The 26,868-nt window shown below is 44.2% G+C and overlaps 1 protein-coding gene across 1 annotated transcript in view; it reads right to left on the reverse strand.

Moving 5' to 3' along the window:
• LOC138284871 (uncharacterized) overlaps positions 1-24,753 on the reverse strand; it is a 77,112-nt gene extending 52,359 nt beyond the window's left edge. Inside the window, exons 1-3 of the mRNA XM_069224096.1 lie at positions 24,452-24,753; positions 8,882-9,390; positions 7,205-7,253 (exon numbers count right to left, since the gene is read on the reverse strand). Coding sequence (XP_069080197.1) covers positions 7,205-7,253; positions 8,882-9,361 — 529 coding nt within the window. The 5' untranslated portion in view covers positions 9,362-9,390; positions 24,452-24,753. The remainder of the gene's footprint in view (positions 1-7,204; positions 7,254-8,881; positions 9,391-24,451) is intronic.
• Between the last annotated feature and the right edge of the window lie 2,115 nt (positions 24,754-26,868).

The raw sequence follows: 26,868 nt of genomic DNA on the forward strand, positions 1-26,868 counted from the left end.
GACTGGGAACGGGAAATGGAAAGGAGCTGCATAAAGGAAAAATAAATATATAAAGGCAGAGGATGCCCCAAAAAGTTTGATAAAGTATGGAAAGGATGGACTTGCGATTTATGAACCATTGAAGCACTGGTGACTTTGGGGCTTGGGGGGGAGAGAGACAATTGGTTTTGCATTGTTTTCTTTGTACACTTTGAGTTAAAAATCAAAGAAATACTATACAAAAAAAAGAAAATGTGCCATGAAGTTGCTAGTTAGGCTAGACGTAGTTAGTCAGTTTGTTGATGACTATTTTCTCGTGACCACGTTCTGCATGCCAGTGCCCCAGGGTTCACAGGAGGCTACTGGTTTGGTATGTTTCTGAGAGGGGGTGAGGATGCGGAAGGGGGGAGGCCATTCCTCAGAAGCTTGTCATCACCAGAGCACGTTAGTTGCATTCTGCACCATGTGCATACAGAGTGGGCCGCGGGCGCGTTAAAAGTGACGCACAATTAGTTGCCACTTTGGGTGTAACTCTCCACTTTTGTGTTTTTGCAGCTTTGTCCTGACGCAGTTTCTGTTCCTCCCTGTTTTTCTCATATAAGGGGGGAAAGGTGGAATAGTGCACGGTTTTGCATTTCTGTCCTCAGTAGTCTTGTGAACCCGAAGATCACCAAAAGCTCATGCCGCTGTAACTGAATTAAGACGAGTCTGACTAGTGCGCTCTTTGTCCAGCTGACCAAACACTGCTACAGTACGTTACATATGGGATCCCGTTGTATGACTGCTGCAATCTTATGAAATATGCCTTTGTTATTTGCATGCAGTTTGAATACTGCAACAAAATATTTTTAAAAAGCTAATGCCGCTGTAATTAGGCAGAATGCCCATAAACTGACCAGAAATGTCTGAAGCCTGATAAAGATACTATGGCAGCTCTGAACATAAAGTCAAGTGGGAGGAATGGGAGATGTTTGTAACGCTACACGAGTGCCCTGCATTTTTAGGAGACTTGCAATATGAAATGGCACGTGAACTAAATATTTGTGCATTAACTAAATATTTGTGCATCAAACTTGGCCTATGTACAATGTCTTACAACATATCTAACCAAGGATTCAGAAGAAGTAGAAGAATCTACGAAACTGTGATAGACACAGGGCATTATTTAGAGAGATTAGTGAATGGGATTCCCCACTAAATCGTGGTGGATAACCTGCCCCATATTACAAGCGCCAAAGACTATACTGAACTTCCATCATGGCAGACAGGACATCGCCACGTTGGTGACTGAGTATCTTGTCTGCCTAACTCTAAACAACCCTACATTTTAGTATATGAGGAAAGAGCAAGGGCCTGATTTATGAAAAGTTAGCACCGCGTTAGAAAAAATGACGTGAACGCGGCGCTAACTTTTCATAAATCAGCCCCTAAATATCTCACAGCGTGTATTCCTAGGACTGTGTACACACTAACACTGCCTCGGTCTATAATGGAATGAAATGTTAAATAAACATATCAGATAAAAAAAAAAAAAAGGGGAGCGAGGAAGAGGTTTACGATACCTGGACCTATTCTGCGGAAAGTATGCAATCCCGCTGGTTCGGTTTTCTAATCCGAAAGCGTTACTATTTAGAGGCTCCCATCATCAGTTTAGAAACTATATATTTTAATCCCCAACTGCTAACAAATGAAAACAATGCTACTGGCTGTATCGCGTTATGTTACTTTCTCTCGGTAGTTGGAATCCCACGGCCGAACGTAACCCTTCAACAATAATACACACTTTGACAACATGAAGATATCCCTCGGGGAATTTAGAAGCAAATAAATATACTTATCTGGGGGGCGTTCTTTTAATTATTGTTGGGAAATCGTTGGCACAACACCCAGAACCGCAAGAAAAAATTACACAAGATAGTCTAACAGTGAGAAATATTTCACAATAGCAAGAGTTCTACATTTTCAAAATGAAATGAGCTTTCCAAGTATCAAATAGCCAAATAAGTAGTGTTTTCTTGTTATTAAGTAGCCAGGTTGTCAACTACCTCTCGAACAGAAGAGGAGGCGTTAGGGGGGTGGGGGGGTGTGGGGGGGCGGGAAGGGCAAATAAAGCTGCTCTACAGACCATGAGGCATAGGCTGCTGAAAAACAGAAATGGTCGCTAAAATTGTAATTGTAAGTGTATTTATATAGCGCTTACTACCCCTGACGAGGCATCGAAGAGCTTAAGAGCAATTCAATGGAAGAGCAAAGGGGCATAAATTACTAAACAAACAGAAAGGTAAAGATTAGCATTTTTAGGCCGAAGGCTACCAGATAGCACATCTGTCTGATTTGCTAAAGACATCTTGGGGACATTTGAACAATTCAGAACAATTCTGCCCATTGCTTGCCATGGGTTCGTAACTCTCATTTTCTCGCTTTCTGTTTGCTGGCTTTATTTGTTTTAGGTTGCCCAGCTTGAGTTCGTCCCTTCGTGGAGCATATATAGGCTGTTAACAAGGGCCCCTTGTATTCTTCCACCAGTGCTCCTTTTTGTAACAGGCCTTTAAATCTTGTTATCTTGTCACATTTACTGTGCATTCAAAGATCAAGGCCAAATGTCAGGCTCTGTCTTTCAAGGGAGCCTGGTGTTTACTTTTCTTTCTCCGAGTTCAAAGTGAGAGGTTTTATGTGACAATCCTGCTGGAAACTGAGGATGTGTTCTGGAGGATGGCTTTACGATGTAATTTCTTTCTAGCACACTACAATATTCAAATATCTGTGAGTGTAGATATTTCAGAATGTACACCTGAATTAGGTAAGCAAAAATGTAACACAGTTTTGATAATTCTGAAGTGCGGTAGAAACAAATATTTTAATGTAATCAAATCAATACACTTGGTGATGATATTTCCCCATATTATTGTTTGCGCTCTGTATAGTTTTGTCTGTAAAACTGCAAATGTAATGGCCATCTCAATTGAAAATGTGCTGTCTGTAAAGGCAGTGCTCTACCACACCATACATACACCACTTTATGACATTCCACTATACTCTACACCACACTATCCCACTGCACTCCACTCTGCACACCTCCACTCCACCTTGCATCACTGCACTTTACTCCGCACCACTCCACTCTATGCCACTGCACTCTACACTACATTTTTTGTTACTGCACTTTACACCACTCCAGTTTAGGCCACTTCATTCTAGGCTGTACCACTCCGCTCTATGTCTCTCTACTCTGAAACACTCCACTCTATGCCAATGCATTCTACTCTGTACCCCTGCACTCTACGCCAATGTACTCTATACCAGTCCAATCTATGCCACTTTAATGTACTCTGCACCACTGTACTCTACGCCATTGCACACTACCCTGCACCGCTCTACACTCCGCCACTTCACCCTGCTCTGAAACAATCTACACTATGCCATTCTACTCAACCCTGCACCACTCTACTCTGGGCCATTGCACTCTACACCACTGCAATCAATGGTGCACCACTCTACACCACTGCACTCTATTCTAACCACTGCGCTCTACACTACTGCACACCATGCCAATCTACTCTACACCACTGCACGCTACGCCACTACACTCTACAACAGTCCGGGCCACTACATTCTATACCACTCAATTTTACTCTGCACCACTGTAGTCTACGCCACTGCTCTCTTTGCCACTCTATTTTAAACCAATGCAATCTGCAACACTCCATTCTATGCCAATGCACTTTACAATACTCCACTCTATACCACTCTACTCTGCACCACTGCACTCTATGCCACTCTACTCTGCATCACTCCACTCCACCCCATTGCACTCTAGGCCAATCCACTCTAATCTACTCTGCACCACTGCATCCTACGCCATTCTACTCTGTGACACTGCACTCTATGCTACTCACCACCACTGCACCACTCCTTTCTGAAACAATCTACTCTACAACACTGCACTCTATGCCACCCTACTCCACTCTATACTACTCCACTCTACACTACCCTTTTGCCACTTTACGCCACTCCAATCTATGCCACTGCAATCAGTGGTGCACCACTCCACTCTACGCAAATCTATTCTACTCCACTCTACACCTCTGCACTCTACTCTAACCACTGCGCTCTACAATACTGCACATCACGCCAATCTACTCTGCATCATTGCACTCTACGCCACTCTTTTCTACTCTTCACCATTGTACTCTACTGCTCTATATGCCACTCTATTCTACACCACTTTACTCTGCACAAATGCAATCTATAACACTCCACTCTGCAACACCCCACTCTCCACCACTAAACTCTATGCCACACTACTCTACACCACTGCACTCTACACCACTGCATTCTATCAAATCTACTCTGCAGCACTGCACTCTCTGACACTGAACTCTGCACCACTGCACTCTATGACTCTACACTCTACGCCACTGCACTCTACTCAAAACCACTCTATGCCATTAAAATCTACGCCACTCTGATCTTCTCTGCATCACTGTACTCTACGCCACTACACTCTATCCTGCCCCACTGCACTCTACGCCACTCTTCTCTATGCTACTGCACTCTAACCTGCACCATTCCACTCTATGCTACTGCACTCTACCCTGCACAACTCAACTCTAGGCCATTTCACTTTACTCTGAAACAATCTACTTTGCACCCCTCCACACAACACCCCTTTACTCTGCACCCCTCCACTCCATGCAATTCTATTCTGCACCACTCCACCTTTCACTACTTTACTCAAAACCAATGCACTCTACATCGGTGCACTTTACGCCAATCTACTCTGCACCACCTCACTCTACAACACTATACTCTACTCTGCAATCCTCTAAGCCACTGCACTGTACACCACGCCACTCTACACCCTTGCACTCTACGGCACTCTATTCTACTCTGCACCACTGTAGCTCCATGCTACTGTTCTCTATGCCACTCTACTCTATGCCACTGCACTCTACACTAATGAACTCTATGCCACTCTACTCTACTCCACTGCACTTTAGAATGCTCTACTATGGAACACTGCACTCTCCGCCACTCAACTTAATGCCACTCTACTCGGCATCACTGCACTCTACACCACTTTACTCAAAATCAATGTACGTAGTCTACGTCTGTGCACTTTGCACCAATCTTCTCTGCGCAACTGCACTATACTTTACTCTGCAATACTCTAAGCCACTGCACTGTACACCAGGCCACCCCACTCTACACCACTGCACTCTATGCCAATCTACTCTGCATCACTGCACTCCATCCCACTGCACTCTACTCCGCACCATTCTAGTCTACATCAATGCACTCTTTGCCAATACACTTCACACCACTGCACCATGTTAATCAACCCCATAAAAACTCTAATGCATTCTGCGCCACTTCACTCTACTTTACAACACTGCACTCAGCCCTGTACCACTCCATGCCACTTCATTCTACTCTGAAACAATCTACTTTACACCTTGGCACTCTATGACACTCTACCGCACTCTTCACCACTCCAGTCTACGCCACTCCATGCCACACTGCCCCACTGCAATCTATGCTGCGCCACTCCCTGACACTCTGCTCTGCAGTACTCAACTCTATGGCACTGCACTCTGTGCCACTCTACTGTACGTCAATGCAATGTATGTTATTTTACTCAAAACCAATGCTCTGTACGCCATTGCACTCTATGCCAGTCTACTATGCACCACTGCACTGTATGCTGCTATACTCCACTCTGCAACGCTCTATGCCACTTCACTCAAGGCCACTCCACTCCACTCCACTCATCAGGTAACTGACAGACAGCAGCTGTCAAGCATTTCACAATGTAGGTTTGTGATTAATGCCTCCTATGTAACCTGATGGACTCTTGCTGGTGGAAGTCATGCTATAGTTCATGCAATATTTTGTTGATAATTCCTTGTCTGTTCTACATCTACTGTCTTGTTCTTCATTTAAGAGAAACAATAAGGAATATTATAAAATGTGTTTCATACACCGGTGAATGTTTTGGCCTGATGGCAATGTTGTCTTAGTTTTAAGGGATAACCGGTGCAATACTCTGTTACTAAATTTTGTTTGTACCGGATATGCATAATCAACAAAATAGATATACTTAAAATTGACTGATTGGCTCAGACTGTCACCAGGGCACTGAATTTCATTGCCACTATGTTGACCGTAGATTTGAGTGTTTACATATGTGTTAGTTGCCTGCTGACTGCTGGCTCTTACTCATAACCCCACTTTGTCACAAATATGGTCGATCTAGACATCCTTGGGCAACATGTCAAATCGGCTCACTTCACCAGACCGTTGTAGAAGTGGGAAGGACAGAAAGAAAAAGGATGAATACCAGAAGTCATAGTGGTTTACATTAAAGTAAATTATGTCAACAAGAGGCGATGCCTAAGGGGGCGTACCATAAATAATTCTGCTTGAAAAGGCGAAGAGAAGCCACACAGTCATGACTTCTACTTGGATACCTCCATGCGGATCGCTAGTACAGTAAAACAGGAAGGGTTACTGTAATGGTCCCTTCAAAAAAGCCACCAGAAAAGGTGCTGGGAGAATCATCAGCATAGTTATGAGAATCATCAGGAGGGCAAGCGGAAGAGTAATTAAAAGGGCCCTCAAAAGGGTCACTGACGGCTCATCAGAAGGTGAAAGGATATGCTGTTAAGAGGTCATCGGAAAGGTCATCTGAATGATCAACAGAATGGTCACCAAAAAGGTCACCCATAGACATCGGGGAAAGAACATCCGAAGGACCAAAGGAAGGGTCTTCCACTGGGTCCTTTGGTTGGATCTTCAGAAGATCCATGGGAATTGTCAACCAATTAAACTTCCCCGGGGATTCAAATAGCATGTCTTCATTATCTAGACTAGACTAATGATGAATGTGTACTCACACAACTACAGAGTTAGTTACTTACTCTTTTCTCGTAGCCCTGACATAGATTTGTAAGAACAGGCCCAGGGAGAAGCAGAACAATGACAGACTCCTATTGTTTGCTGAAAGCAGTCACTATTATCATATGTCGTCCAAGTCAGCTATGTACATACGTGAAATTGCTGTTCATACACGCCATTAGAGCAGCTACGCTAACCAGAAAAACTGTGAAAAAAATGCTACATAACTGTATGAACTATACTAGTATGCAGCTGTACTTTTGTGTTTGTATCTATGGTGAATACACACACATACTTGACATTTAACTATACTAACTCTGCAACTTACTGGAATCCGCAGGTGTCGCTTGGTGCACCGTTTCCTGTTCTTCAAATGCCTGAGGAGGTAAAATAAGCAATTAGATGTCACACCCCGTTAACTGTCTAACTTCTTACCAGCATATCTGCAGGAAAAGAAACTACTCCTTCTCCAAGAAGAACTGTGCATGTGTTGGTGTGTATGTGAGGGGAATACTGCATTAGAAAAGAGGAAACAATGTGTAATGCTGCAGAGACGATACCTCTAGACCAGAGGTCTTCAAACTGGGGGGCGGGCCCCGCTAGGGGGGCCTGAAGTGATCCCAGGGGGGGGCCCCAGACTCTGGCCAAAATAAATATTATACAGATAACAGGCCTTTGTTTTAAGCAGAAGCATGTTATTGCAGTTTTAAAAAGGTAACAGTACTTAACTGCAATGTTTAAATAGGGTTAGACATATTTAAACATTGCCATGTTTATAAAATAATTGTGAAAAATTCTGAGGGGGGCCCAATGATTTTTATTTTTGAACTGGGGGGGTGCGGCATTAAAAAGTTTGGAGACCTCTGCTCTAGACTAACTCATAGGTTTGGACGCTAGCTTTCAAGATCATATCAGTACCTTCTTCAGGCAGTTACTGTGCAAATGAAACTGCCACCAAGACTTCAAAATATAGAGTTCATCACCTGCACATCAATCCATCTGACTCTATATGACTATATGCACACCATGTTCGGCTGCATTCTTTTCCAAGGCAGCGAAATGTCCTCAAAGGATTTATTGCTAGATTCAGAAAAAAGTCTCCCTAACGTAACCAAAAGCAACCATCACTTGAGCCTATGTCAGAGGTGCTGTAGATCTGGCAGTCTCTTAATGTTGCAATCAGTACATCAGTCAAGATTACATGCAGAGTCTGTGAAGACCATGTACTCATTCAGTTCAGAGCTAATACCAATAGTTTTTTGAGCCATGCGGTCACTGTAGGTCAAAGAGGGGCAAATGCATGCCAAATTTTCAGTATAGCAAATTGCTAAGTAAAGTATTTCCATTTTGATTTGTAACATATATACTACATATGTAAGTTAGTGGATAACTTGAAAACCTGAAACAGATTCGGTCCTTTTCTGGAGTTACTCCTGCTAGAATATAATTAACTTTTCTGCGAAAGTAATTATGTGTCTAGATTTACAATAACCATTTACTTGTACAGAGTAACTCTGTCTTACACGCACGCACATAGAGTAAAATCCACATACTGATGTGACAGTACTCAGAAGCTGTCTGCACTACCCATGTATTGCCTCAGATCACCCATGAATATGCAAGTTATCTGAGTGATAAACAGAAGGCACTGTTTGTGAAGGCTTGGATCTTTCTCAGAGTCCAGGTCTGTGCAGGGGCCCCTGCTCACTTGTCACACGTCACGACTCCTATTAATTTGGGGTCAGTGATATGTGCCTTCTCTAAGTCTGCTGGATCTTTCAGAATGGGGTGACTGCTTCTCCACTAATTCCCTCAGCACATTTTATTTACATTGTTGGTGACCACACTAAATATCTTGCTTCCCGCTGTCCTACCCCAGAGTCTGCTGCCCTAAGCACGTGCTGAATGTTCATGCAGTCACTGCACAGCCCAAGCCTTGTCATTTAAGTTTAGAGTTCCCACTTTCCTCAATTCAACCCCAAAAGAATGGGTGTCTGTTACTTACTCTATTCTGGATCAGTGCTGCAGTTAAGTCCTGGATGCGCTGCTCCTCCAATTCAGATTCCAGCTTATTTTGGTCCAGCTTCATCTTCTGTTCTGCTTCTTGTTTTTCCAAAAGTATTTTCAGCTGCAAGCCAATCTTTAGCATCTCCATCTGCTGCTGCATTTGGCACTTCCGCCAGTCAATGCCATCGTCTCCTGCAGGTGGACTGGATCGCTGTTCTAGAACCGGTTCTGTTCCACAGTCCTGGGCCACTGGTGGAGAAGGTCCTGGCATCAGTGTATCCATAGGAACATCCACAGCATTGAGGCATTCTGCATTTTGTGCCTCAGAAGGATTTCCATCAAGCCCACTTGACTCGGAGTCTGTGATTATGAGAGACTTTATGATTCTGTGACATGCTCTTCCATCACTTACAATGTTTTGGATTTTGCTAAGGTCTATAAACTGGCCGGTCATCTGCTTAGCAAATCGAGAAAACATGTCAGAGATGGGTCTTCTGGCTGATTTATCTACAACAAATAAAAGAATACATTATTAGAACCTATCACCTGCATCTATCTGATTTTTTTTTTATCTCCATCGCCTATTTGTAACACACACCCTGGCACCAAAGTCATTGCCCCTGGCTCCCCACTCACCCTATGTTCTCGGACACCCATAGATATCTGCCAAGGTCTCATTGGGAATAAATATCCACAAATCTTTATATGTGCAGAGAGTTTACTGAAAATTGTTGGGAGCATCTAAGAACCTGAGGACTGCAAGAGTTTCAATGCATTTGGAATTACAGACCCATCACCCTGGTGTAAAGATAAACTTGTACAACGTGACTGCTTTCAAACGTGAAAAAACATTTAGAAAACACACACTTACATATAAGGAGGAAGTAAAAGATATCATGTAAAAATGAGTTGAAAAGGAGAAGGAAAAATATGCTATGGACCGGCTGAGAACTTTGGAACCTTTAGTATAAAGTTGAAACATGTATTTATCGCAGAACAGTCCTAGTGAAACCATCAAAGTTTGAGAGTGATAAGGAGCACATGGTAAAGAAAGTGTCTTGAAAAAGGCTTTCTGCTAATTTCGATCTATGATGCAAATAATATCAACAAGAAGTTTAATGTCTGCTTAGCACGTGTTTTCCCAACATGGTGAGTGTGTCAAGTTAGTTTCTCCTGGGTTCCAAGCCTGAGAAAGAGGACCCACAGGTGTTCCTAATTCTAGTACAGAGATCAGGGCTACTCAACAGTGGCCTACAAAAAGCGTGAAGATAACCAAAAATGATGCAAACAATTCATATTTAGATTGATAGCATGCACATTTATTCCACATGGATACATTACAAATCTGATGGGCATTTGTTCCTCATGGACAAATGTTGGAACAACCCTGATGTAGATGATCTAATTAAATTGGCAGAACGTTTTCCTTGTGCAGTGTTAGATGTAGAATCTTCTGATTTGTCTTTACTGCATGTTAGGTTCTGTCCGCGATAGACTAGGTAGCTGGTACTGAAATCTGGGGGTGGGAGATCCCCAAATATGCCAAAACCTAATAAAGAAAGGTAGGAAAGGGAAGAATCAGTCACATGTCAGGCCCACTTTATTGTGCTCTGACACCTAAAGCCAACTAGACTGGCAGAAAACTGTTCTTATTTCCTTATTGACAGTCAAAAGAAACCATGCTTTGCAGTAGTCTTCTCTATTACCCAACTGACCAGTTGAATTTAGAAGGTAGACGCTGGTACTCTGGCACTATTCTCCCATTGTATGTACTACTGAAGTGCCACAGGGTCAGAAGAGGAGAGGCATGTCTCACTCACAAAAGGCAAAGAGACCCAAGTTCTTTGCTAACAAATGCCCACATAGTGCCAGTGCCCTGGGAACACACCACATATAAATATTTTACATCAAGCAATGTCATATAAATATAATAATAATAAGCAGAGCCTTTGCTCTACCTAAACGCATAAATGGAGGAAAGGCAGAGGCATCCCTTAGCATGATGAGAACAAGAAAGAAGTTCAGAAAGACTAATGGCTCAATTTAGATCTTGACGGTTATTTCCCCCAAGCTACGTCGGTGCCAAAAAGACCGTCACATCGGCAGTCTCCCACCTGCTGTATTTAGATGTATTGCGGCTGAGCCGCAGACCGCCACAATGGAGTGCTTTCCCTCGCCGCCTGGCAGGTGGGTTACCGCTGGCGGTATTTAGATGCTACAGTTGGACAGGCGATGTACACACAGCAGTTTGTTGACGGAGGGAAAACATCGCTGAACTAAATGGACATTGGATCCCCATATGTATCCCCCTACATCACACACAACACACCACATACACACGATTATCCACTACACCATAACACCTACATGCCGCAAACACATACATGTACATCCATCACACAACATACACACACTAGTGACACTGCACCCACACACAACATAAACACAACAACCAACACACTTAGGGCCAGGTGTAGGAAACGTTTTTACCCATTCTGTGTCTATGGGAAAATGCGTTTGTACATATGGCCCTTATCTACACAAACACACACAAGCACATCACAACAGCGACCACCGCATAACATCATGCACCTGAGTTCTGCACGCAGCAACACAACACATAACACAATATACACAACAACATCCACGCCATATGCAAGTGGCACACATAATGACACACCACATCGCCCACTACACTTCCCTCCACCTCGCCCATCCAATTGCACTGCACACACATATACATGTACTGACTCACCCTACAACACAAGTACAACATGACAGGTACATGTCCCCTTTCAATGTGCACACATTGGCATAGTTGACAAGTGTGAATATACTGTCCTGCTGATTGTCCTAACATAAATGCCGGTCTAAAAGATTCTGCGTGGAGCAGAGGCGTAGCTTCAGGGGGGTGTTTGGGGTGTTACACCCCTCTACAAATTGTATTATATAGTAAGTAATTGGGTACAGGTGCTTTCAGTCGGGTATATAGTACGGTGTCTGTCAGATTCCACCAGGAAATTTTACATGTCCACACTAACAAAAACAAGCACACACATACACTCTTGTCTTAGTTTTGGAGGCCTAAAAAATGATTAGTTTGAAAAATATTGTGTTTTAAGTATAGCTAACAATGCACTCCCTTTCCCCTTCACCTTAATCCCTTCTTATGTCTTGCTTCTCATATAATCAATTTTAATAAAAATACCCCAGAGTGATTGTTGGGAAATCAGAAGCTTGCACCCCCTCTATCTTATTGACCAAGGTATGCCACTGGTTTGGTGGGGTCTCAAGTAGAATGGGAGGTTAAGTTCTGGTTTAACCACAGCCAGCAGTTGAGGGGAGGGAGAAACACGAGGGCTGGTTATTGTGCAGGTTCAAAGTAGACAAAATGCTCTTTGAGTGGCCAGCGTTTGTTTACTTTACGCCATACTGCACAGCACCCCTGCTCTATGCATTCTATAACAGTGTTAAGATCTCATGTTGCACTATAAACCTCTTTTCTTTCACCAATGGCATGGCCCCCAAATATGTCTTAAACATAACTGTGACATAAGCATGTTTCTTACGTACTTTAAGTGCTGTTAATAGGCATGTACAAGAAATCTGCACTGTACTCACTGAGACTATTTTTTTATCTTATGAAAATTCAATAAAAAAACAATCCAAAGCGATCCCTACATTTTTATCAAACTGCAATTCAAACTTACCGACTTGCAAGTTACATTTTCAAAGCAACGTGAAAGCTACAGAGTACACAGAAGGAAAAGAAAGACTTCCTTGAACATCAAACCACTAGAGCGAGCTGCTGCTTTGTTTTGAGTCTCCCTTTTCCCTTACGTTTACTCTAGCTGTAACCTTTCCCATCCAAAATAAACAAGCATTTGGAATGCAACGGGTCTCGCATTTGCTCGAGTTAGAGCTATTAGCGTTGTAAACTCCCAACCGGACTTTTCTTGCCACACAAATTAAAAGAAAAAAAAAAGCGTGATTGCGCTATGTAAAACCCTGTGCAATTACACTGCGTGGGAAATAAAAAGATCAAGTAGTCCAGAAACAAGGCTGAAAGCAGGGAGCTTCGTATGTTTTCAGTAGTTGGCTGGTGCGCTCGATGAGGGCTAAACACCGGAAAAGGCATGACGTATGCATGCCTTTCACTAATGTAATCAAAAGGATTTTAAAAGGCAAGCCCACGAACCAATGAAAGTGACAGGCATGACATGGACGTGGTTAAAAGCCGAAAGAGAGATTACAACAGGGACGGAGCGCTTGTGCACTCGACCCTAAAAACAGATGTGCTCCAGGCCCAGAACCACCTTATTTCACTAAACTTCGCACTTATAAATACACACTCTCCAAAGCAGTTACTGCGGTCGTTGTTATCCATGCTTCAAGATTACGTTTGTGTTGTGTGCACCACAAATGCAAAAGAGCAGATGTTTACTGGTGGAATGCAACATTTCACAGAACTGCACCGGTATAACTGAAGGGAAAGATGGCTTCACTGTCTCTGAGGGAGCATGCAGCAGCACAGCTAGGTAGACTGAGGTATGTGGGGATTAAAAGCCCCACAGCACTGTCTGCCTAACCTGGTTTGACTAGATGAAGGAGGCGGAGCACATATCTAGCACAAGGGTGCAAGGTGGCTTCCCCCTTACCAAGGGGGCTTGCTGCAGTATACGACACACAGCCTGTCCTTATGAAAGAATGAGTTTTAAAGTCCTGCACTGTCTGCCCAGCCTAACAGCTGTCGGAGGCTGAGCAAAACCAGCCAACAGTCTGTGCACAACCAGTGTTTAAATCAGCTCTTAAAAGGGAGCTACCCAGCCTTTAGTAGCCGACCACTCTCATACGTTGTCTTCTATGCAACTCCTCCCACAGGCCGGCCTTAACACAAGATTTTGGTAACTCTCTAAAAGAGATAACAATAATTTCTGCTGGTATTTAAAATACATAACACCTGCGAGTAAAATGACACGCCTTCCTTAAATAAATAAAAACTCACAAAGGAATTCTGCAGATGGAGAAAATGTTGTATCTGCTGAGGTAAAATGTTGGTTGATAGTGATCGGAACGGCTTTCTCCCTATGTCGATCTGATTTAGCAGCACACCTCGTTCTGCAGCAGAATGGGATGGACCAAATGATGAAGCATGCTACCAAGTGGCAACCCTCGTGGTTGAGGATCATATAAGAAAACAAGTGTGCTTTCTTCACCTTGTGGAGGGTTGTTTCACAGCACTGATTTGTTCCCTGGGTTTGGTTACTTATCAGTAGGAGGATGAGCCCTTCTGTCTCTCTATCCCTCTCTCTTTTTTGATAGATCATCAGGTGTTGCCCCCTGTCAGTGGCAATTTTTTTGCCAACAATAATATTCTTTATCTCCTGGCTGAGCACCAAATGCATGAAGCACCCTTGACATCATCAATAATTTCACTATAATTGGTGGCTATAAAATAAATCATAGCAAATCTGTTTACATTTTTCGGCTACTCCCCTGCTTAGTACTAGCTACTTGTGGACTTTGCAGCCTTCATCCTCTGCCCTGCAAGACATGGGAGATCCAGATGCAAGTTGCAGTGGGGTGTCCAGCATCTGAAGAGATGTGTCGGGTTCAAAAGAGCAATCATAGGTTGACGTTGGACAGGTGTGTGTGTGTGCAGCTCTTGCCAAGGTGTGGCTTGAACTTTTCACTGTCTGGGTAGCCTTTATTCTGTTTTACGGCTCACTGTTCTATGCAGATTGCATAAATGTAAACATTGCATGCTGAAAAAGATTAGGATTTACGGATTTAGTTCTATTTGCAGCTTCATTTCTGTTGTTTGATGTTTATGTGACCCTATAAGCTTATTCATTAGTTACAGTTAATACAATTGGAACAAACTGATCATAACTGATCATAAGCAACACGTAAATGAAGGAAGTCCGACAACAATTATGATTAAAGGGCCAATCTGAGCATCTTGCTGACAGCATTAGCAGTTACTGCCAAAGTCCACATACTGTTATAAGATATTTAAATCTGTTCTTTGTGGGACGGCTCGAGGACAGGAGTGTGCAAAGCGAGTTAATCTGTAACAGAAGTTAAACTCAATAAAAGGTTTACAGGCTGTGCTAGAACTGGAAAAATTTACTCGGGGAACTCATAATTGTGGGAATCAAGGGGTGGCAATGGAAAGAAGGTGAAGATACGAGGGGTGGAGTCCTGTAAAGAAGAGTCTGACAGTCAACCTATAATGTTTTTTTTTTTTTTTTTAGATATTCTGCCACAAAGAATTTGGCAAACCGTGACAGCAAATCTGTTGTGGCTTAGTTAGTCAAATCTGCTTTTTAGGCATCAGGAGACAGCACATGCACTGCCACTTGTGAGATCTTTTGTTAACTTAAGTAACAGATATGCTGTAAGGCCCCGATAAGTTTACCATTAATTGGCTTTCTCAATACTTTTATTTACTTGCTTCTCATTGGTTAACATGCACCAGTTTCAGTCGTTCCCTTCATGTGTTTGTCCCTTCGATGGAACATGGACCAAGTACTGATTAATTCATTAGTGTTCTTCTGCTGCTCATGCTCCAATTGAGGTTCTTGTATTCAATGCTTCCTCCATCCACGTTGGTTCCTTGTTGTTGTTACTTCCCATCATTGCTCTTTGCTCCCTTGTTGCTATTGTGTCACTACCCCCGGTTTATGCAGAATCAAAGTTACTTTCTAGACTCCTATTTTATGTTCATCACCATGTCACACACCGAAAAGAGAACAATTTGCATTTAAATTATGCTTTTCAGTGACGCTGATCGGGAAGCTGTGGTCAAAGGCAGCACAGTTGGGGCAGCCAACATGTAATGTTTGTTTTTTCTATTTTTATGTAGCAAGGTTGCTGTAATAGTACTGCTGTGTGGACCAAGTAAGTGAACTACTGTGGTTGGTAATCTTTATTTTATTAGTGAACTTTAATTCAAAGCAAGCGAGTATGCCGCCACAATAAATTAAACAATAATATAAAATGTGGCTTAAAGCACTGATCTACTCTCAAATGGAAGTCTTTTTTTTTTCTTGCCATTCCCAGCTGTCAGTTTCCTTGTTTGAATTGCTTCCCGTCGTTGCATTTTTGCTTCATCAGCAGAATCGAGGTGACTTTCTAGACTCCTTTTATATTTTATGTTTATCATCATTTTGCACAGCAGAAAGATAATACATTGTATTTCAATGAGACGAAATGCGAGGCTTGTTTTAAAAACAGAACAGGAGGGGACAGTCTCCTTTTAATGTTTGTTTTTTTCTATTTTTATGTAGCAGGGCTGCTGTATTGCTATAAATACCATGACCATACCATATAATTCAGTGACAGACTATACCTTATTATAAAATGACAGGTCCTACCATTCCATACTATAAAATGACCGGTCCTACCATACCATACTATAAAAGGATAAGTCATACCATACCATACCATACTATAAAATGATAAGCCATATCATACTTTACAGACTGGCCATACCATCCTATAATAATCTAAACAGTGACAGGCGATGCCATGCCATACTGGACAAAGACAGGTCATACCATGCCATACCAACCATACAATGACAGACCATACCATACAAGGATAGACCATACCATACCATACCATACTGTTAGACCTGGCATCTTTTGGAGTGTTTCCCCTGTCTTTTTGCCTTCTGACCTCCTCTTTTTATGGTATGCTGGACTCTGTTTTTGCTCGATTATTATCTCTGCGCACTTTACCAGTGCTGACCAGTGGTAAAGTGCAAGTGCACCCTATGTAAATTGTACTGGTGATTGTTTTTTCTATGATTGGCATATCTGATTTACTCATAAATCCCTAGTAAAGTGCACTATGCGTGCCCAGGACCTGTAAATCAAATGCTACTAGTGGGCCTGCAGCACTGATTGTGCCACCCACATGAGTAGCCATTTATCTATGTTTCAGGTCTGCCACTGCAGTGTCTGTGTGTGCAGTCTTGCACTGTCAATTCGACCTGGCAAGTGTACCCACTAGCGAGGCCTAATCCTTCCTTTTTACTACATGTAAGGCACCCCTAAGGTAGGCCTAGGAAGGCCCATGGACAGGGTGCAGTGTATGTTAAAGGTAGGACATGCACTAATGTGTTTTATATGTCCTGACAGTGAAGTACTGCATAATTCGGTTTTCACTGTTGTAAGGCCTATCTCTCTCATAGGTTAACATGAGGACTGTCTTTAAATATTTTTAAGTGCAGTTTCCCATTGGGAGCAGATAGAAATATGGAGTTTGGGGCCCTTGAACTCACAATTTAAAAATGCAACTTTTGGTAAAATTGTTAGATTGTCAGTTTGAAAATGCCACTTTTAGAAAATGGGCATTTTCTTGCTTAAACCTTTCTGTGCCTCTGCCTGCTTGTGTATTCCACATCTGTGTCAAACTGACAGTTGGGCTGTTGTGAATTCCCTCTAGACAGTGACAAAAAGGGAGCTGGGGTGTAGCCTGCATATCCTGATGAGTCTCCTGGGCTAGAGTAGGGAGGGGGGAGCTGATACTTACACCTAAAAGGGCTGTGCCTGTCCTCATACAATGCAATCTCCAACCCCCTGGTGTGTGTCTGGGGCCAGGTCTGGGCAAGGCAAGATTTTGTCAACGACAGAGACTTTCCTGTGAAGTTTGCCTATTTCAAAGGCAGAAATGGGTATAAGTGTGGACCCAAAACCCCAGACTAGCAGAACACTTCTGGATCAAGAGGAACCCCTGCCAAGGAGAAGAGCTGAACAGCTGGTGGAGGAGTTCTGCCCCTTTGCTGTGTATGCTTTGCTGGGCTGGCCTGCTGTTGCTGCTCCTGTCTTAAAGAGGGCAAAGACTGGACTTTGCGGTTTATCCTGCTTGTGAAGTTTCTCCAAGGGCTTGGAATAGGAATAGAGCTTACCTCCTGTTGGAAGTCTCACGGATATCAAAGACTTCAGCTTCATCTGCCTACAGCACTGGGAACTGTGTGTTTTGTACTGCAACAGAAGAAAAACCACTGCAGCGGCATCAACAACGCCGCTGACTGCAGTGACCTGACAACGCCACACGGAGCCGTGCCCCACATCGCACCGCAACCCTGGTCTTACCGCCGAGGCCACCTGATGCCGTCACCGAGCCGCTTGCAAGGTGACCTTGGGCTCCACATCGTCTTGGTCACACCGCAGCCTTGGCATCCCCCCGACGCTGCTCCATGCTGTCACTGATGCCACTGTAGGAAAGTACCTACTTTTTGGCATGGTTAGTCCTAACTTTTGCCTGCTATCAGCGTGTTTTGACTGTGTTCACTGGGATCCTACTAACCAGGACCCCAGTGACTGTGCTCTCTCCCTCTAAATTTAGTTGCTCCTGACTTTGTACACCCCGCAACTGGCATACTGGTGCCCCAATGTAAGTCCCTAGGATATGGTACCTAGGTACCCAGGGCATGGGAGTACCAGGGGTTCCCCATGGGCTGCAACATGTTTTATCCCACCCATGGGAGCCCATGCAAAAAGTGTCTGCAGGCCTGCCATTGCAGCCTGCTTGAAAAGGTGCATGCACCCTTTCACTACAGGTCACTGCACCAGGTCACTGTCAGTCACCTCTATGGTAGGCCCTTCTAGCCCAGAGGGCTGGGTGCAAGTACTTGTGTGTGAGGACACCTCTGCATGAGCAGAGGTGCCCCTACGAACTCCAGCTCCATTTTCCTGGACTTCGTAGGTGCGGGGAATCCATTTTACCCGTGTACTGCTAGATAATGGTAACTCCAAACCTGGGCATGTTTGCCATCAAACATGTCGAAATCATGACCCAAAACTGTTGCCACTATTGGTTGTATGATTCCATGCACTCTGGGTGCTCCTCAGAGGACCCCCAGCTTTGCTCCTACCAGTTTGCAGCGTTTTCCTGGGCAGCCTGTGCTGCGGCCATTGTAAAGACACGTTTCTGCCCTCCTGCTGCTTAACCAGCTCAAGCCCAGGAAAGAAGAACAAAGGATTTCCTTGGGGAGTGGGAAGCAACACCCTCTCACTTTGGGAATAGGTATTACATGGCTTGGGAGGGGTAGCCTCCCCAGGCCACCGGTATGCTTTGAAGGGCACATTTGGTGCCTTCCTTGTATAAACCAGTTTGCACCAGCCCATGGGCCCCCAGTCACTGCTCTGGAGCGAAACTGGACAATGGAAAGGGGAGTGACCACTCCGCTGGCCATCACCACCCCAGGGGTGGTGCCCAGAGCTCCTCCAGGTGGCCACTAGATTCTGCCATCTTGAATACCAGGTGGACAGAGGCCCCTGGGAGCATCTGAGTGGCAAGGTCAGGTAGGTGACGGCACTGCCCCCTCCTGATAGGTGGTCACATTGCTAGGTGACCAATCCCCCTTGCTGGGCTATTAAGGGTCTCCCTCTTGGTGGGTCCTCAGATTCGATGTGTAAGATTCCAGCAGGACTCCTCTGCATTGTTTACTTCATCTTCTGGCCACTGGGACTGCAACTGGACCCTCCAGAAACTGACAATCTACAACTCCAGTCATGACTCAGCTTTGCAACATTGTTTCTCTGTCTCCTTCCAGCAACGGCAACATTTCCCTGGCTGTGCATCCTCTGAGGGTGATAAGTCTTCAGCCTGCACAAGAAGCAAGTAGGAATCTCCCTTGGAGTGAAGGAGTCACTCCCCTGCATCTGCAGGCACCAAATGTAATGACAACCGGCTGCATGGATCTTCTCTCCTGCAAAACTGCGTGGATCCTACAACAAAGGTGGTGGTCCTGAGTGGTCCCATTGCTCCTCTCTACCAGATGTCCAACTTGGGAGACGGTAAGTCACTGCCTCTCCTTGCAGGGCAGTGCCCCTGTGCACTGTTACTCTTGCAGCTACCAAGGCTTGTTGGCTCTTCTTCCACAGGATCTTCAGGCTCCGTGTAGCCCCGGCCTCCAGCACTCTTTCCTGAAAAGCACAGTCTCCTGCCTGCTGCTCCAGCAACATGGGACTCCTCTCCCGGTGTGCTGAGTGGGCCTCATTGAAACTCCTGTGCCTGCTGCCTGTGAGTTGCCTGTAGGGGCTGCATCCTCAATTTCTGACTCTCCTCACTGCTGAGGGTCACCTGGGACTCCCCTCCGTGGGTTGGGTCACCCTGGACCTTCCTGGTCCCCGCCAGCGCTGCAACTCTTCATCTGATCTTGCCTTTGCCAAGTCCTGTTGGTAGTTTTTCCACACCACTGACTGACTACAGCTCTTCTTCCGGCACAGGACATCAACTACATCACTTCTGGAACTCTTCTCCTGCTCCTGTGCTGCACTGCCGACTCCTGGTTTTCACTGTCGACCTGGTCCTGCATCTCCAGAAGGGTGGGTAGTGGCTCCTGCTCCAACTGGACATTCCAACCCAAACTGGACTTGTTCCCCTTCATTTGAAGGTCCTCTGCTGTCAGGATCCACCTTTGGTTTCTTCCAGTCTTGCACAGTCCTTTTACAAAGTTTACCTGTGGGTTTGGGGAGACACCAGATAATTACCTCTTCTCTCCTGGTCGCTGGGGGGAACTCTGGTACTTACCTTTTGGGGTCCCTACTACCTCCAGCTCCCCTCTACAGATTCCACTTCCTTGGGTGAGGGACTGACTTTCGCATTCCACTTACTTAGTATCTGGTTTGGTCTCCCCCTAGGGTCTCCATTATTTTCTGATATTGCACTGTTTTCTATTGCTTTCTATGCCACTTCCTGACTTCTAATGGTATATATCATAGTGTGTTTACTCACCTGATAGTAGAGTATTGCCTATACAGAATTTTAGTATTTGAGTTACCATAATAAAGTACCTTTTTTTGTAAAAATGTGTGGTTCTTTCGAGTGTCTAAGTGCTGTGTGACTATAGTGGTATTGCATAAGCTTTGTATGTCTCCTAGATAAGTCTTGGCTGCTCATCCATAGCTACCTCTAGAGAGCCCTAGCTTCCTAGACACGGTCTACACCTCACTAATACGGGATACGTGGACCTGGTCTATGGAGATAACACCATAGGTGCTCACCGCACACCAGGCCAGCTTTCTACAGCTGCTGCCTCCACTGTGGCCTGAGGACACCACTCTTGACGTACACGACGCACTGTCCCACACCACAGCCCCAGTCAACCAATGCCAGCGTCATCAACTCCAGTGTTGCCAACAGACACCCCTGTCTGCACCGCGACCCATGTGCGCCGCACAGAGCCTGCCCCACGTCGAACCGCCTCCTTGGGCCTATTGACAACAGTGCTTCAGCAACAAAGACGCCACTGCCTGCACCCTGACCTGGAGACACCGCATGTCGCACCGCCCCACATCACACCACAGGCATGGTCTCACAGACGCCGCAGGGAGCCCACACCGAGACACCTGTACTGTGACCTGTGGGCATCCACGCCAGTGCTCCTGACTTCGTCATCAGCCCGGATTTCAATCTGCAACGCGTGTGACTGCAAGGGCCCAACTGTCACGATTTACCTTTGATTTACCGCCCAGATCAGATGTGGGTGGCGTGCGGCCTTGGTTCTTGCAAGTCCTACTCTGGCTGAGGTAAGGGAGACCCCTTCCGGTAGCCACGGTGCTGCTGACAGTAGTACGCCACCACAGTCCGTGTCCTCCAGAAGGAGTCCCAGAGGAAAAACCCCGAAGGGAAAAAACCTCTAGACAGGAACTCCCTGGAACAGAAAGGAGGACACAAGAGAATCAGAACTTCGATGCCTAGAAAATCACTGGAAAGACAGAGGAAAAACAGGAGCAAAAACTGGAGTCAAATAGAAGACCAGCTGGAGTGTGACCACCACAGGATAAGTGTTGCAACGCAAAGCGAAGAAGAATCTATCCCCTTATATACCCCTTGACAGGAAGTGGCATGCAGGAAGAAGTAGGACTGCTATCTTGGACTGGGAAAGGGGCTAGAGAACAAGATAAGAAAAGACAACACCCGCGCCGCTCATTATACGCTGCGAGGACCGATGCCCAATCCAAGGCCTCCAGCCTCGCTGCGGTAAAGGGAACAGAGCGCAGCCAGAAAAAAGGGCTGTGGCGGGCCCCGCGATCCAGAAAACAGACCGCGGCCTGGGAGGGAGAGGCCGTGGAAGCCCGCGGCATGACACCAACGACCCCCCCGCCGACCTATGGAACCGACGCCTGCGATGCCAGCAACGCTGCACTTCGGATCTCATTGCGAGGATCACGATGCCCTACATTTCCAAGGTACTGTTTGCAGGTCTTCCCGACACCGTAGCTGGCCCACGACGCAGAGGCCGGCCTGAACTGCTGGATTTGTTGTTCATGATGCCATGATAACCCCAGACGGAGCTATTGTCTTCAAGGAACTGTATTTTTAAGTTAGTTCCTGCAAGAATCATATCTTTATTGCTGTATGATGGATTTTTCTCATTTTGATCTTGTTTTACAGAGATAAATATTTAATATTTTTCTACAACTGGCGTGGTGTCCTTTTGTAGTGTTTTCACTGTATTACTGTGTGTTATGTGCAAATGCTTTACACATTGCTTCTGAGATAAGCCTAACTGCTCCTGCCAAGCTACCAAGGGGGTGAGCATGGGTTATCTGAGCTGGGTATTTCCCTTAACCTGACTAGAGTGAGGGTCCCTACTTGGACAGGGTGTAAACTGACTGCCAACTAAAGACCCCATTTTAACTTATACCATACAAATGACAGACCATACCATACTATACAATGACAGCCTATCATACCATGCCATACAACAACGGGCCATACCATATTATACAATCACAACCCATATCATACCGGTTCAATGACAGGCCATTCCACACCATACGATACAATGCATAGCAGCCGCACTGTTGTACAATTTCTCTCTAAAATCAAGCAAAGGACGATGTGTAATCTGGATCAGAGATTTTAATTTTATGTAGATAGCTAAGTGGGTTACTTCTTACTTCATAAATTGTAATCCTTCTAATATACAACAGTGTGCTATGAATCAGCATAAAATAACTGCATAAAAACTGCAAGGCATGGGTTGAGGACCTGGTTGTTTTTTTTCTCAATCTGTCACTGTAAGGCTGATAAAAGGGTTTCTTTGGTTAATAATAAAATCTTATTACTACAGATCCCAAGCCCCTCGTTACGTTTTTAAACACCGACTTTGTGTTTCTCCCGAGCATGTACTCTTTACATATAATGCTCATAAGTAAAGGCAGTTTGTGGCTTCTACAACCTTGTAACCTTCATTTTCTTATCTAACATATCCTGTACTTTTATTTTCACACGTTTGATTTACTATTAGTGTATAATGTGTGTGAGTAAAGTAAAGCTATTTCTTACACCCTACATTGTGATGAGTAATGCTAATAAAGAATTTAATAAAGAAATTAGAAGGTACTATTTAAATTGGTATTTGTGTAACTACTCAGAGAGATGATACATTTGACATTCTAACTATGCATGCATGTCTCTTATTAATAAGGGATGAGAAAAGTACTTGTGATACTGTACGACAATAACAAGCAGTGTGCCTTTGTTTCCCCTCCATTGCTTTGGCAACTACATGGGAGACTCCACGTATCTCCCAGCTAAGATCAAACTAGAACAAAAGGAGGGCTGATGTACCCTTTAATTTTGCCTTTGTTTTGGGCCTAACTGGATTAGAAACTAAGAAACTCTCTCACCTCAGAACGTTATTGCTCTGAACAGAAAGCAGGCAACATGCAGATGCTGCTGAATGTGCCCTGCTATTGGTAAATTACACCAGTACAAATTCAACATATTTCATTGGGTCCAACCTGGATCTCGCTTCCAGCTCAATAACAGCTACCAGATCCAGGATCCGTCTTAATCCCACTCATTTACTTCACTGCTTGATAGCAAACTAATAATTCTTGTTCACTTTGTGGTACATCTGAAATATTCAAAATACTCAAAGTACACTGCAGCTGGAGCATTAAATACTGACAATATACTGAAGATATAGCAAAATATTACTCATTTTCCATTTTAGGCAAAGCAGAGATTACACTATGCTGTAGATAGTGCAGGAACACAAGGAGGAAAGTGGGTGATGATGGAGGGCCAGCAGCCAGCTAGTCAGGCTGATAAGTTTTCTAACAGAGGCTGGCTTCCTAGACCCCGTGGCCGCAAGGGCTTAGACAATGTGCCAACCTGAATAAGACATCCAGTTTTACTGCAATCACACCCCACAACTCACTGAGCAATATTTGAGCGAGATGTGTTTCAGGTAACGATCAATCCAATGAGACATTTTAAGCACAGTTAGTGGAACACCAAATCCTCTTATATCAAAGAAGTACACACTCAAGAGCACTAAAACAAAATAGATACATTTTAAATATTTACTTAAAATACGAATCCTAGTCTAGTCCACTCAATATGAATTGTAACCACACTGAAGACAATTAAAACGCCAGCAGCGTTTCTCAAAAGTGTAAATAAAAGGAACAACTCCAACATGATTGCTGTTACAAATTTAAAGCAGTCCAACCCGTCTTCAATACTTCTAAGTGGTAATCTAATTTTAGCACAGCAGAAACTACAGCCTACTTCGAGTTTCAGAGATAAAACATACCTGCATAGCTGTTTGAACAATAGAACTTATGTTCAGTTCAATTTCAAGGTCTGCTATTCTCGTCTCTCAAGACAAGAAATAAATGCCCCAACACGCGAAAATAATTTGATGGTGGATGGGTCCCGATAGCTGCTACCACTCACACAGCAAGCCAGTAAGAGAGAAGCCGGTGTTCTGACGCTTGACGCTCCCCTGTCCGAATCTGCACCCCCTACGTCAGAGGGTGCTTGTTCAGTCAGCTCCTTCCTGAATGTTTCAGCTCGGGTGCCCGTCTCCGCTCCCCCAGCGCGATGTTGCGCATGCGCGAGCGCTCACAGCAACACAGATTCAAACGAGGTGTTTAACCCCGTCGCTGCCAATGTTTAACCCCTTCGCTGCCAGGACTTTTCCTTCTCAGGCGCCAGTGATTTTTTTGTCTATTTGGGGATCTTCGCTTTTAGGCCCTCATAACTTTTTGTCTATATAAGCTACGCAAGCCAAATTTTAGTCCTTTTTTCCCCACATCCCAGGGATTCTACAGGTACCCAGACTTTGTCGGTTCCCCTGAAGGAGACAAAGAAATTTGCCAAAATGCAGCAAAAATTTCGTTTTTTCAAACAAGGGAAAAAAGGGCTGAAGATGAGGGCTCGTGTTTTTTCCTTGAAAATGGCATCAACAAAGGGTTCGCGGTGCTAAAATAACCATCTTCCCAGCTTTCAGGAACGGGCAGACTTGAATCAGAAAACGCAGTTTTTCAACCCAATTTTGGCATTTTACTGGGACATACCCCATTTTAATGTAGACAACATTTATAATTCACCAAGGGGTCATTTGTGTAGATCCTACAGTGTTTTCCTACTGAAATAACAACATAAATAAAAAATAATAAAATTGATGTAAAAAAAAACCAACTGTTTTTCTCCATGTTTTACTCTGTAACTTTTTTCTGCGAAGTTAGATTTTTTAAAGCAATATACTGTTACGTCTGCTGGACTCTTCTGGTTGCGGGGATATATTGGGCTTGTCGGTTCATCAATAACCCTAGGTACCCAGAGCCAATAAATGAGCTGCACCTTGCAATGGGTTTTCATTCTATTCCGGTCGAACATCAATTCATTTGCTGAAATATAAAGATTGAAAGATAGGATTCAAGAAAACCTTTGTATTTCCAAAATGGCCACAAGATAAGGTGTTGAGAAGCAGTGGTTATTTGCACATCTCTGAATTCCGGGGTCCCATACTAGCATGTGAATTACAGGTCATTTCTCAAATAGATGTCTTTTTTACACACTGTCTTACATTTGGAAAGAAAAAATGTTGAATAAGACAAAGGCCAATAACACTTGTTCTTCTATTCTGTTTTCCCACAAGTCTCCTGATAAAAATGGTACCTCACTTGCGTGGGTAGGCCAAGTGCCTGCGACAGGAAACGTAACATGGACACATCACATTTTTACATTGAAATTTGACGTGTTTTTTGCAAAGTGCCTACTTGTGGATTTGGGCCCCTAGCTCATTCAGCACCTAAGAAAACCTAGCAAACCAGGACATTTCTTAAAACTAGACACCTATGGGATTACAGAATGGGTTGGCTTGTGGGGCACTCACCAAGTTCCTTTACCCAGAATCCTTTGCAAACCTCACAATTTGTCCCAAAAAAAACATTTTCCTCTCATTTCAGTGACAGAAAGTTCTGTAATCTGAGAGGAGACACAAATTTCCTTGCACCCAGCATTCCCCCAAGTGTCCTGATAAAAATGGTACTTCACTTGTGTGAGTAGGCCTAGCACCTGCAACAGGAAATGCCCCAAAACACAACGTGGACACTTCACATTTTCCTAAAGCAAACAGAGCTGTTTTTAGCAAAGTGCCTAGCTGTGGATTTTGTCTTCAAGCTCAGCCGGCACCTAGGGAAACCTACCAAACCTGTGCATTTCCCCCAAGTCTCCCGATAAAAATGGTACCTCACTTGTGTGGGTACTCCTAGGTCTTGCGACAGAAAAAGCCCCAAAACACTATCTGGACACATCAAAATTATTAAATACAAAACTACCTGTTTTGGTGGGGAGGGGGGCACCTGCGTTTTTGTTCCTGGATTCAGCAGCCATCTAGGAAAACCTACCAAACCCAGACATTTCTGAAAAATAGACACTAGAGGGAGTGCAGGGTGGTTTGACTTGCGTGGATCCTCCAATGTTTTCTTATCCAGAATCCTCAGCAAACCTCACATTTAGCTAAAAAATCTAAATTTTCCAACATTTCTGTTTGGGATCACCCCACCGGGACAAATTTCCTACCACCCAATGTTCCCCTCAGTCTCTCGTTAAAAATGATACCTCACTTGTGTAGGTGGGCCAAGTGCCTGTGATAGGGAAGAGCCAAAAACATGTGGAAATCGAGGGGGAAACAAAGCGGGTCCAAAAAGGCAGATTGAAATA

The sequence above is a fragment of the Pleurodeles waltl genome, chromosome 3_1, assembly GCF_031143425.1.
Source record: "Pleurodeles waltl isolate 20211129_DDA chromosome 3_1, aPleWal1.hap1.20221129, whole genome shotgun sequence".
In the NCBI taxonomy this organism is placed as follows: domain Eukaryota; kingdom Metazoa; phylum Chordata; class Amphibia; order Caudata; family Salamandridae; genus Pleurodeles; species Pleurodeles waltl.